The sequence below is a fragment of the Electrona antarctica genome (genome assembly GCF_951216825.1).
Source record: "Electrona antarctica genome assembly, chromosome: 3".
Taxonomy (NCBI): domain Eukaryota; kingdom Metazoa; phylum Chordata; class Actinopteri; order Myctophiformes; family Myctophidae; genus Electrona; species Electrona antarctica.
Window position 1 is genome coordinate 3,977,614 of NC_136808.1, and position 12,743 is coordinate 3,990,356.

General features: G+C 41.4%; 1 protein-coding gene across 1 annotated transcript in view; it reads left to right on the forward strand.

Moving 5' to 3' along the window:
- Nucleotides 1-12,743, forward strand: part of LOC306920048 (palmitoyltransferase ZDHHC7-like) — a 52,694-nt gene that overhangs the window by 16,663 nt on the left and 23,288 nt on the right. Inside the window, exons 2-3 of the mRNA XM_079496657.1 lie at nt 7,349-7,516; nt 8,492-8,677. Coding sequence (XP_079352783.1) covers nt 7,355-7,516; nt 8,492-8,677 — 348 coding nt within the window. The 5' untranslated portion in view covers nt 7,349-7,354. The remainder of the gene's footprint in view (nt 1-7,348; nt 7,517-8,491; nt 8,678-12,743) is intronic.

Sequence of the window (12,743 nt, forward strand, 5' to 3'; positions counted from 1 at the left end):
TTATGCAGGCATAAGGCAACAAAGAAGCTTTAAGCTTTATAATAATAATAATATTTACGTTTTATTATTATAACATATAAAGATTATTATTATTATTATTATTATATCTTTATATATATGCCAATTAAATCTAAATTGTGCGCTCCTGTGTGTGTGACTCAAATCCCATCCCAGTAACTAACTCCCACAATTAGCCATACATAGCAGTTGGAATGCTCATACGCATGCTTAGGCTAATGCACATCAATAGTGCCAAGGGTTTTCTCTGGGACCTATCATTTGAAATCCTACGCATCAAATCACTGCTGTCGGGCAGAAATCTCATATCTCTCTTTTTCAACCTTTTTTTTTGTCCCGTAAAAGAATGCCTTACTTGGCGCCTGACGGCTTGTGAGCTTGTAGATCTGCTATTATTATTTAAAAATGTTTTGAATGTAATAATTGAAAAGGAACAGTTTTGGACTTTCCCCAATGATAGCATTATTTGTGTGAACCACAGAACACTGCTTTGTTACAGATAGAGCTGTCACGATCATCACATTTTACTTTGATTAATTCTCTTACAAATAATTGTGTTTTATAGACTTAATTCTTTCCCCCGCTTTGGACATTGGAACGTAATGAACAAAAACAATACATTGCTGTGTGCCTTTTTAGGCTTAGTAAACAAAAATTGCACTGGGCAGAGCAGACAAACAAGTTACAACTTCAATATACAAAGAAAGCACTGGCAATGACCGGTACCATAATCATCAAAATAAATAATGTACTTTAACCAAAAATAGCCAATGTACGATACAACGCGCTGTGAGCTTGTAGATCTGCTATTTCCACTATTTTAGAAAATATACAATTGTGCAAAATAATTGTGATTATCTCAAACAATTGCGATATTTGAGTGATTTATTTTGTAATAATTGTGACCGGCCTAGTTACAGCAGACGTTTGTGTAAGGTTTTTGTAGATTCTGGACTGCTCAGGTTCTGCACTCATATGGCTGCAGTGTAGATGTTTTGCCAATGTACAGACATTTCACCAATTTACACTTTTACTAACAACATTAACAGTGGTATCACTATTTGGTCAATGATACACACTCACAGTTTGTCGCCTTGCGAGCTAGGAGATCTGTAGATTGGGCAAGTTTCAGAATTCTTTTACTTTACTGGAGTATTTCATTTTTGACATACCGCAACGGTATATACTTTGACACCCGAGCTACAAGCTCACAGCATGTCACAGTGCGACGCGTTGCCATTTTTGAAACATTTTTAAAAATCATTAAAAAAAATGTATCAACACAAATCTCTTATTGGGCTCCCTGGCACAAGATCATTTCAGATGGATTGTTGATGGCCCTGTGCGTTGCACCAGACTCCCAGCACCAGGCGCTTTATTCAGGAATGGTGGATTCTCGAGCCGCAACGGTTCCGCAGGCTCCACCTTGCCCTTGGTGGTGCCGCAGGCTCCACTTGAGGCTTGAATGGCCCTCCTAAAGGCCTCACCGTGGGTTTGTTGGGCTTCTTCCTCACGGAAGACACAGGCTGGGGCGCCAACCCATACTGCTCCCGGGTGCCGTCTACTTTCCGGCTGCCACCCGTCTCTCCGGTGGTCACCAGACTATTCCTGGTTGTCACGTAGTCTATTCCTATGAGTCACTATAAATAGAATAGAGTATATATGAATAGAGACAGCACCCGGAGGAAACCCTGAGGTGAAATGGACATAGTGGCCGAATGTGGTATTGCAGTTTGGACCCATATCGTGAACGCGTTGGTCCGTCGACTATCATTGCGCACGTTCATGATGACACGTGAACGCTGTTTCACACGTGAACGCACGTGAACGCGTGCAATGATAGTCAACGGCCAGTGTGTTCACGATATGGGTCCAATCCATATCCCAGAATGCACTCTGTTCCTGAGTGAAATCGCCTCATGCGCTTTTGAGCAACTTAATGCAAGTGGATGGGAGGAGAAATCCGGTGCCGTCTCTATTCATATATACTCTAAGGGGGACACGCGACAGGCCAACAGCACACACACCAAGGCCCGCCCCCGCTCGATCATGATTGGCAGAAGGCCCCTCTCTATCGTGATTGGATGAAGGCTGGGCCACCTAGCCAAAAACGAAACCTAAGGTTTTTTAACCCCCAGGGGTTAACTGGGGACATGGAGGAACTCCTTATATGGTCTGCACACTCTATAGTAGGGAGGATTATCGCAACAAAACAAAAAAAGAAGTGATATTTGAATTAAGTGAAATCACTGAATAACTCCCAAGTGGTGTGGACTGCATACAGCGTGTTATACTTTTACTTTGCATCTATCTGTAAGTTTGATTTTGATGCCAATACCCTTGTACTTTTACTCAAGTAAAACACAGACCTTTTACACTTGTAACAGAGTATTTGTACTTATTCCACCACTGGACCCTTGGGATGTTCGAAAAACTTGTGGGTAGAACAGGGTGTGTGGACTGGATATATCTGCCAGTGTTTGTGAGTGATGTCTTCCAAGGGGGATAATATTGTAGGAGGCAGTATGACTGTGACATGTCCTTGGCTGATATTTCTTCTCTCTGGAGTTGTCACTTACTCATTTCTGCAATTTGTTTTTCAGCAAGCCGGACTTTAGTGACGAAGTTTAGTGTATACCGGTAGGTATACACTGTCTGTCTCCAAAGTCAGAGTTGGCTGTCGCTATCCCAAGATGTCATTATGTTGGCTAATGGGTAGATTATATTGGGTTGATATAAACTGCTTCTCTGTAGTTTTTGTTACTTAAAGACTTTGCGTTCTCTTAGGATAAAAATAGCTCGCTGTATCTGTTCGCTGTCATATTGTTGCACAGTAGGGCAGAAACCTTAAGCTTCATATTTCATCTTTGTGTTTTTGTAATGACCTACTGTACTTTGTTGTGGTTTAGTGTGGGTTAAATAATAACTACATTGGATCTATTGAAACACGGGTTCTTTTTTACATTTCCCGAAAAGCAATATGCTTTTGTACAGTACAAGGTTGCCAGCCGACAGTGATGATAAGACATTATAAATTAAGATGTTCATAACTCTGGACAGGCCAGGAGATTCAGCCAGTTCCTTTCCTCTCCATCAGGCGCCCCGGCTGGCCAGGGGAAGGCAGTTTAGAGACCAGCCACTTTGCTACTTTTGAGTGAAACTGTTGTAATACAACATGCAATACAAGGCTTCCTGCCCTACAGCAACGATATGAAATGGGATGCTGACAAAATGATCTATGCTTGTGATGGAGGAGAGCAGGTAGAACATGACCTGTACGACTTGCCTGATGGGCAAGTCATTTTGAGATCTGGACTATATTCTCAGTTGTTCTCCTGACAGCCATCCGGGGAGACAAATGATCCTTCCTCTTGGCTAGCCGGGTCACAGATATTAGTTTTTGAGAGGTAATTTAATTTTAGTCTGCCATCAAGAATGGAATCTGCAGCTTTTTTAGATCTGCAATTCTTTGCTATTCGTCATAGGACTGTGGTTCATTAGAAAGGCAAGGTAATGGGGCATAGCAGTGGCTTTGTGGTTCCACAAAATAGGCCATTTCATTTTTCCCATAGTGAATATAAATACGGGTATATCAATTATTTTCAGCCTTGAATCAAGCCAGTCAGGCTGAGTCCTGGTGAATCATGACCATAAAACCTTTGATTCTGTGAAAAGCAAATGTGAAAACCACTAAGCAATTTAATAAATTAAATTAAATGTAATAAATATAGTATATCATACAATTAAATATTTAATTACATTTTTTCACAGAATCAAATTCTTATGGTTTCATGGCTTGATTCCAGGCTTAACATAATTTATATAAATATTATTGGAAATCTCTATGCGAAAAATGAATGACATTTCTTGAGTGGAACCACAAAATGGCTGCCACTGCTATCCTATAAATGTAGACTAGAGCAATAGCAAGGATTAACATAAGTACAGAATGTAACGTGAATAGGTGAGGAGTAGTGGATATAGGGACTAGAAGAAGGGGAGACGGAGGCAAGAGATAACGGTAAAGAAGAGGTGAGAATGTGGTGGCACAGTAACACCCAGGGCGCGTCGGCGTCAACCACCGGGCGCGTCAGCGTCGCGTCTCCGTCACCGTCAGGGAATGTTCCCTTTTTAATCAATGAAGGGTGGCTCCACTGCCCGCGTTGCGTGACGCGTGCATTAAAATTGAACCGGTGTGTTTTTTGACGCACGCGACGGAGACGCAACGCGCCCGGTGGAGCCCTGGCGTAACTAAGAAAGAAAGAAGTGTTTCAGGCTTTTTCTTGCCCCACTGAGAGGTGAAGTTCATTAAACAGCACTTTGGGCGACGGAACATTCACGTGAACTGAGAATCCAGAATAATCCACAGGAGGAAAACCAAACAAATCAAACAAAAAAGGTTGAGTCAACCTCAGGCTCAACTCTGCATGGGAGTACGAGGCCCTTTTTAGCTTTACTGTTGCTGTAACGTGAGTCACTGCAATAAGCTTGTGCCTCCGTGATCGTCATGTCAAGGACAAAGAAAGGACACCAGGGACCAACCTGAGACAAACCATGACCGTGGTTGAGGATGAATCGATGACCATTTAGGAAACTGATCCTGGATGACAGTATATGTAACCGTCTTGGTAATAATTAATCATATGTATGTCGATTTCACAGACTTTTGTAAAATATCTATTATCTATTCTATTATATATATGTTTTATCTAAATCTAAAATTCCCAAAATATCAGCTCACAACGACACATTTTGAGCCTGTGGATGAGTTATTGGTATTTTCACACGATACATTTGTACAACAAATGTAAAATAAGGCCCAAGTGCTTAATCAAACTAATTGATTGAATTAATTATAAAGTTATAAAAAAGCACGCTTCTTGATTATTAGATTAATTTAAAAAGTAATTGCTAGAATAATGGATAAGAAGATAATCAATAGTTATGGCCCTCGACCGGGTTACCTTCAGCCTCTACCAGCAGGGTGAAGTAAACCCAGCCAACCAAACGAGCTGGCGCCACACAGAAAGCTTCTGTCTTTTTTAAGTCAGTGGTTCTCGTTCTCAAACTTTTTCATGTCAAGGACGCCAAATGATATGTATTTGTACTATTTGGCCACAGACCCTCATCTGGAAATTTGCCAGGGACCCTCGGAAGAGAAGAATCCAAATTATTCAAAGTTTTCCAAACAGTTTTGATATTTTTCAAAGATATCTTTCGATATTTTTCAATATACGAGCTTGTAGATCTATTTTTGAATAGCCAACGTATGAATGGATAAAGTGTTTAAAATAATTGTGATGCTATATTGTACACTTTCGCCATCACCATGAATCTGAAATGGACGTTCCGTTCCCTATACCAAAACTGACCACATCAATGCCAGGGTTATTAATCTACAGATACAGAAACAGGAGGGCCTCATGGCTTATCAAGGCTTACTTATGTTTCAAATGTAGCCAAAATAACCTGGAGAAAATGATGGGATATAACATCCTTCGTGACCCCCGTAGTTTATACCTTAGACTGACATCAGAGGGCATAATAGGACAGGAGGACTTATACCTGTTCAGAATATTGCTAATAGCAGCTAAGAAAGCCATCACGAGGAGATGGTTGAAAGCAGACCCTCCTAGAGAGGAGCACTGGATGGAAATGATTGAAGAAATATATCTCATGGAGAAAATGACTCATAATCTGAGGACCAAGGCGGAGCTATTTGAAAAACGTTGGGGAAAATGGCATTTATACATGAGTGAATAGTGTGTATCGTAAAACAAAAAAAAAACCCTTCTACAACCTTGTAGATGTGTTATTTTAGCTATTTTTCTATACAATGACATGGCCTCTCCACTCAACACTTGAGCCCTGATTCTCATCCACACCAGATAGACAAGAATGTTCCTTTGACCATTAGTAAAGCAAGACTGATTTGCAGCACCTAAAAAACATATTGTGTTTGTATTGGTTTCCGATTATGCTATTTTCAGGCCTTTTAACTCTTCCAAGAGATGACTGGTCTGTGTACGGCTGTACGCTGACAAATGATAGAAATGCATCAGACTGAGGCCATAATATGGGTGGGCTATTACACCAAAATGATCTGTATTTAGAACCGATGTAACCTTGCTCATGCCGGTTAATCGAGGTGAAGAAGATATACTGCTTTGGCCCTGTGGTATAGTAGTCTAATATGGCAATAGGTCTGCAACAATCCATTATTTTCGTAGAGCTTAATCTACTTTTTTGAGTGGTGTAAACCACTCCTACAACTGGCTTTGTTAGTTTACGTGTCTGTTCGTACCAAAACATTAGCATGGTTGCTATGGTCACCCAGTTCACACGGGTGTGATTTCATTACGTCAGACATTACGTCAGACCACAGCTGATCAGTCTATATAAGACCTTACACCACTCAGTTCACACGGGTGTGATTTTTTTCTATTAATTTTTGTGCTGACTACTCCAAAAAGTGATTGTGTGGAAGTGGATGTTATGGCAAAATAAATTACTATGGCGTCATTGGCGTCATATACTTGATAGTGGGTGCAGCTCTAGGTCGTCCTCAGACGAACCCACCATCGTCGCTACCAGTCATTCCGGTTGTCCTCCAGTTTGTGGGTGCTTTGCGCTCCTGTGTGTTTCTTATCTTGAGTACATCCACATAATGTAAATGTGGGACATCCTCATGACCGGTGCCCGTGTGTTGGTTCCCACAGCACTAAGTTGCTGGCTGGCAGCTCTTAGTGTCGTTGGCAGTGTCCTGCTAGTCTCATTCTCCTGGCTGTTATTTTCTGCCTCACCCTTGGCATTCCATCGTACAGATTCTTGTTAACATGTGTACTCTTGCTGATGTTAAGTACTGCACGCAGCATTCTGGTAGCACCCATCTAGAGACTTCTGCAGGGTTAGCTTCAGGGTCCAGCATTCACTGCCGCATAGGAGAACAGACTACCGTTGCATAGAAGAAGCTGAGTTTGGTTTGACGGGGGAGGTTGGAGTTCCATACACTGGCCATGCCGTTCAGGGCCCTCCATGCAAGTGCCTTCCTCACTTTAAGATCTTGCTCTGTTGAGTTGACTCATGAGCCCAGGGACTTGAAGTCCTTGACTTCCTTCAGAGCAGTGCCTCCTGTTGTTGTCAGAGGTGGATGCTCCGATGGGATGTTGTAGGTGATAACTTCAGTTTTCTTGGCATTCGGCTACCTTGGCACACTCTGACTCCACTTGCTGAGGACGAACGGTATTTATTCTTTATGTATGTCTGTAGACGGGACATTGACAAACAAAGTGATTCTGATTGTGAATAAATAACCTGGTGTTCTCCACAGGGCAGGATGCAGTCTTCAGGCCACCGGCTACGAGACATGGACCAACACCACCCGCTACTGTCAGATGACGGGGACCTGGAGGCGGGGCCCCTGACCCCTGGGGTCATGGTGGGGGGCTCGCATCATGTGGGACACGTGGCTGGGAATCGCACCGTTTGGTTCATACAGGTAGGGCGGAAACTATACATTATTTCCTATCGATATGTTTCTATCGATTCCTTTTTTTTTATTCATCGAATGATCGAGAAAACATGTTTATTTTGTATATATAATTTGTTTTATATAGATACTGTATATCAATACATATTTGAAAATATTCCAAAAGAAATTGTATAAATAATGACTTAATCAATTATCATGATTAACCCTTATTATTATTAGCCCTATACTTTGTCGTACATAATTGTTGCACAAAAATAGTGAAAATATCCAATCTACAAGCTCGCTACATGTAATGTCGGAGCTTGTAGATCTGCTAGATTTTTGTGTTGGCTTAAAAATCTACCTCACAGGTAGGTATGTCCCGATACACCGATCCGATCCCGATACCACAATTTCTGTGTTAGCCGATACCGATACTAGAGAATAATATTTATAATAACTGTGGTGTGGTGCCCATGGAAGTTGGAGATTCATGCCCCACCTGGCTCGGTTCCTGAGTTACGTAGATTACACACGTGACCCTGGGCGGTGGGCAGGGGCCCTGTCCAGAGCCCGGGCAGAGGCCTTTTGGGGGCGGTTCTGGACAACCGTGGGTCCGACCAACTCAACACCGGGCACTGCACTCCCTGTGGGGGTGTGGAACGTGTGTGTCGAATTTGAAGTTGATGGGGCAAACGGTTCCCGAGTTACGTGGATTACACACGTACAGAGACGTGGTGCATTTATAGATAGATAGAAAAAGAAAAAATATCTTATTTTGAAGTTCTCTTTATTGTTAATGGCATTTAATGTTTGTGTTAGTGACAAGATGACGTACATTTCCCCTTCATTGTCAATGGCGTTTTTAAAACAAACATTAAAGTAGAGTGTTCTTCCAGGTCCTTCAAACACCACTGAGCAACTTCCATTGAAATGAATAGTGGGGGCGGGGCTGTCCGCTCTCTAGCTTATATGTAAATATGATTGCACTCCTCCATACAGGACAGCTGTGGCATGGTGTGTGCCGGCGTCACGTGGTTCCTGGTCCTGTATGCAGAGTTCGTGGTGAACTTTGTCATGCTGCTGCCCTCCAACGACTTCTGGTACTCGCTGCTCAACGGAGCCGCCTTCAACTCGTTGGCCGTGCTGGCGCTGGCCGCGCACCTCCGCGCCATGCTGACCGACCCGGTGAGCAACAGCACTGTCTGAAACTAGAGGCATTATTCCCTTTGCCATTATTCTAACCAACGCTTCTTCTCCAATAGAGGGTATGCGCGTGACATCATCATCAAAGAACGCCTACTGAGTGGCAAAAAACTACTTTCTGGCCTTGACAGCCCATGCATCCAAACAGAGAAGTCCTATTTGATTGCATTAAACAACATTAAATAATGTTAAACTCACTTTGCCTGTTGCTTTGCCACTCGATTTGCCACTCGATGTGCCATTCACTTTAAGCATGCGCATACCCTCTATAATCGAGAAGAACCTTTTTTATGTATAAATATATACTATATTAATTATTTGACTAAATTATTGATTTCTCCCCTCCCCCTAATCGAGTGGCACTAGCGCTTTCACGATGATGAGATTTGTGTTGACATCTAGCTTTAAAAAAAAGAAGGAAACACAGGAGTCCAGTTTGTGTTTCTGGGCCGTTTAAAAAGGAAGTTCTCTCTGAATCTAGGCGGCATCCGCAGTGATTGAACAGAACGTGGCCGTTCTGGGATCATTTCTGATGCTATGCTGTGTCAGGGTTACAATAGCAATGCTTCTGAAGAGAAATGGAATAGTTCTTAGAATATTACGAGTGTTCTTTCAGGCTTTTATAAAGTACAGACAAATAACTTAGAAATGACATGACAATGACATTTTATTCTTGAAAATGTATCAACATTATAACAGATTCATTTGTACAGAAACAACAATTCTGACAAGTATGCAAAATAACTGATCATTCCAAGTAATATTTCATGTAATAATTGTGACAGGCTTAAGTGGGAGAGGAAGAAAAAGGGATGGATGGATGGATGGATGGATGGATGGAAACAAATAAGGAAGTCGGGGAAATGGAGTGAGAGATGAGGATTTAACATAACAGAGAGATGCAGAGATGGGATGAAAATGGAGAAGTGGGAAATGATGAATGGAAGAAAAACAAGAGGAAGGAGAGAGGCCTGGGGAGAGTCATGTTATTTTTATTCATGTCAGAAAGTTATTCACCATCCAATGACAGTGAATAACTTTGATGCTGCTCGAACGTTATGTGGTTAGCACACTGAGTAGTGATGCACCGATGTATCGGCCACATAATCGTTATCGGCCGCTATTGCCGTTATGGGTCAATATCGGTATCGGCAAATAAAGCTGACATTAACCCATTTTGACCAGATTCTAAAAATGTCTTCTACATCCTGACAGTTTTCTGAAAAAGCTATGTTTCTATGTCAGTCGTTCTTCGATTTTTCAAAAATAGCAGACCTACAAGCTCGTAGATCTGCTATTTTTCAATAGCTAAAGTATAACATAATGCTTAATACCAAAAGGGGTTCCCGCCCAAAACGGGTTAACCGATGGCAGTAGCCTATGTTTATCTGTTGTTGACACATACATTTTGCATTGGCTATATGTTGGTTATCTGTAGTCTACCAAGCTGTAGATTCTGTACATTTATTTCTTGTATTGAAGATGTATTTGGTTCCCTGGCACAAAAGGGGGAAATAAAAACGGCGAAAACTAAATAAACTAAATATATCGGTATCACTATCGGCTATTGGCTAAATTGTTATTTTCAACATCGGTATCGGCCAAGAATTTTCCACATCGGCGCATCCCTAGTTAGCAGTGATTCTTAAAGGACCACTTCACCACTTTTCAACTTCTCTTCCTATAATTGGTCCTAACTAATGTTCATGATAAAATACCACCATTTTTTTCTACTCAGTCTTTGTCTCATAGGAAGGCTGTGGGCAGTTCAGAAACCCGTCCACCAGTGACATCATCGATGGTGAATCCAAGCTAATAGAAACGCCAGGCTTTCTTTTCCTGAAAAGTTGCAATGCAAATGTTGAAGCCATCGTTCTCACGATAATACAAATCTAAATATATTTTAAAACAAATCTTGTTTAAAAAAAAATCGGCCTAATGATGATGTCACTGGTGGACGGGTGTCCGAACTGCCCAAAGCCCTCCTATGAGACACAGACTGAGTAGGAAAAAATGGTGGTGTTTTATCATGAACATTAGTGAGGACCAATTATATGAAGAGATGTTGAAAAGTGGTGAAGTGGTCCTTTAAGGGCTGTGATGATGACTGCATGTGGGCCCCCAAATATTGGAAAAACACTGAGATGTTAATGATAATATATCATTAATATTTGTACAATAATTAACTGTATGTTGAAAGTTGTATTTATTAACTGAAACATCTGTATGATGAAGGTTATGTGTTTATTAACAAACATCTGTATGATGAAAGTTATGTGTTTATTAGGATAGAAACATCTGTATGATGAACGTTATGGTTTTTTTTAACATGGAAACAAAAAGCTAAAATATGGACATGAGTTTTGTCTCAGACAGTTGATAGTGTGGTGTGAAGTCATGTGGAACTAATGTATCCTCCTTCCCCACACCGTAAAGAAAATACATGTTTGCATTTATATAGGCCAAGCCTGTGTACTTTTAGATAGAGATTGTTATGTTACAGTACAGTTAATGCATTAAGGCTGGGTCATATGACTTCAAATCAATATAGTGATTGTTTCAAGCTATTGCCTCTATTACTATTGGTGAATGATTTTAGTGAACCTGCTTATTCTGTTAAAGGGACATTCCACTCATTTTCAACATTTTACTATGTCATTAGTGTACCTTAGAGCTGTTGTGTGGAAATAATACAAAAGTTCCCCCATTCTGTGTTTCCTAGAACTAGAGGTCTGAAAAAAAATCATTAACATGGTGAAACACATCTTGATGATGTCATCAAGATGTGTTTCACCATGTTAATGCTTTTTTTCATAATTACAGTTCTAGGAAACACAAAATGGGGGGACTTTTTATTTTATTTCCACACAACAGCTCTAAGGTATATTAATGACATAGTAAAATGTTGAAAATGGGTGGTTTTCCCCTTTAAGTGTTCTGAGCGTTCATGAGCAAGATGAAGTCGTTTTTTTTGGTTGTTGACACAATATATGCCCAAAACGTCCTAGGAACTACCGCATGTAGTGCCCAGGACGTCTGTGGACGTCTTGGTAATTTTATTTATTTATTTATTATTATTTTTGAAATGTCAAAATGTGGGCACCCTAGGCCTGGGCCGTGGCTCAGTGGTCCAGGCACCTTGGCTGGTAATCCAGTCTGGCAGTGTGCCGCGGGTTCGACTCACGATCCCGACGGCCTTTACTGCATGTCTTCCCCCCATCTCTCTCCCCATTTCCTGTCAGCCTACTGTCTGTCCCTCCATAAAAAAATAAAATAAAGGCAAAATAAAAAGAATAAAAAAAAATGTGGGCACCCCACGTCGCTATTTTGAAAGAATGAAAGGGCACATAATGTGTTAAGATTGGTTTAGAATAGATAGATGTTGGGTTAATTGCCCAGCCCAGTGTTACAGCAGGTAAAGCAGGCATCTTACTGAGATTCTGCACTGGAATTGGAGTGTGTCCCACAGTTGAAAGTGTGTGTGTGTGTGTGTGTGTGTGTGTGTGTGTGTGTGTGTGTGTGTGTGTGTGTGTGTGTGTGTGTGTGTGTGTGTGTGTGTGTGTGTGTGTGTGTGTGTGTGTGTGTGTGTGTGTGTGTGTGTGTGTGTGTGTGTGTGTGTGTGTGTGTGTGTGTGTGTGTGTGTGTGTGTGTGTGTGTGTGTGTGCGCGCGCGTGCGTGCGTGCGTGCGTGCGTGCGTGCGTGCGTAACACATGACTGTTGCAACTTAAGTCACCCATTCACAGTATAATGGCTTGAAACATTACAGGGACAGAATGAAAGATTGCAACAGCATCACCTCTTACCCTGGCTTTGATAGCAGTTTCAATAGCGCACCTCCAGTGCACAGAAATCCTGTCTTTGTTTTGGCAGCGATAAGGTTACAATATGTGCCGTTTCATTCCTACAGTACAGTATTGTGTCTCTCTGTTATAGTCATTGCTAAGCATACATGTGTCCCAGCAGTCTGTGGCTTAGGAGAGAATGATAGAATTTGTGGAATGTTAGCAGATCCCTGACTATTATATTAAATCAAATATAGTATTGTGCT